Source organism: Acyrthosiphon pisum, unplaced genomic scaffold (assembly GCF_005508785.2).
Source record: "Acyrthosiphon pisum isolate AL4f unplaced genomic scaffold, pea_aphid_22Mar2018_4r6ur Scaffold_9987;HRSCAF=10589, whole genome shotgun sequence".
Classification (NCBI taxonomy): domain Eukaryota; kingdom Metazoa; phylum Arthropoda; class Insecta; order Hemiptera; family Aphididae; genus Acyrthosiphon; species Acyrthosiphon pisum.
Window position 1 is genome coordinate 1 of NW_021780126.1, and position 1,060 is coordinate 1,060.

A 1,060-nucleotide genomic window follows, 5' to 3' on the forward strand; every position below is an offset into this window, starting at 1 on the left:
TTGCCCGAATAATGAAAGTCCGGATTATCAAAAATAACCAAAAATCGTAAATTATAAACTTATAAAAATGTTATGCATATTTTATAAACCATATATTATTATTATATTATTAAAAAAAATAGTAGATACATACATAATTGTATTACATACATATAATCATTACATCCATAGTATAAGGCACACTTTCGTTATTCACATTTGACACTGGTTTGAAAAAACTGCTTATCTTTGGTTGTCTTCCTTTCACAGTGATTTCTTTAACGATTAACTCGCGAAGATGCCTTAGATGCTCATAATATGCAGATATGTTTTCATCGTTATTATCTTCAACGTATTTGATGACAATGTTTAGATGATCTTTTATTTCACCAAGTTTTGGCTTAGGGTTTACATTATCATCTGTTTCATGCTGATCATATTCATCCGTTTCAGAGTTTTCTGTAGCAGTCACACTTTCAACAATCTCCTCCTCTGTTAAAATATGATAACTTAGACCATATTCATCTGCTTCTAACCACAGCTCAATGTCTTCCAATGTAGCTGAATTTTCACCTCCTTGGTGGAAAATGTTATGAAAATCTTCTGTTTCTAATTCAGCCGTATCTGGTTCAACCTCTTCATTTATTAAAAGTTTTTTCCACGAGTTAATCAAACTTGAAGGTTTTATATCTTTGACAGCAGATGCGAAATTATAAATCATTGATCTGATATTGTAATTTTTGTGATTTTGTAACGTTTTATAACTTCTTCTATCTTCTTCTCCTGCAGCTGGTTCCTCGACTTCCAAAATTTCATTTAAAAGCTTCTTTTTATATAGACGTTTGGCTGTGTAAATGACGCCTTGATCCATAGGCTGAATCAGAGAGGTTTGTTTTGCTGGCAAAAACATGCACGTAATCTTTTTATCATCGCTAGTGAGCTGTTCAACTTGTGGATGTGCTGGACAATTATCCAGTAGAACTAAAGCCTTCACTTTATCGTCAGGAATTTTCAAAATTTCTGTTTGATATCTTCTAATTTCTGGCACTGCTTTTTTTGTGAAACCAATCTAATGTATGTC

At 32.1% G+C, this 1,060-nt stretch overlaps 1 protein-coding gene across 1 annotated transcript; it reads right to left on the reverse strand.

Annotated features, from left to right (window-relative positions):
* Positions 1-163: 163 nt before the first annotated feature.
* Positions 164-999, reverse strand: LOC103311621 (tigger transposable element-derived protein 7-like; the record flags this gene model as incomplete). The annotated part of the gene is made up of 1 exon (XM_008191294.1): positions 164-999. A coding segment is annotated over one exon (836 nt), but the record flags the coding sequence as incomplete, so codon positions are not given.
* Between the last annotated feature and the right edge of the window lie 61 nt (positions 1,000-1,060).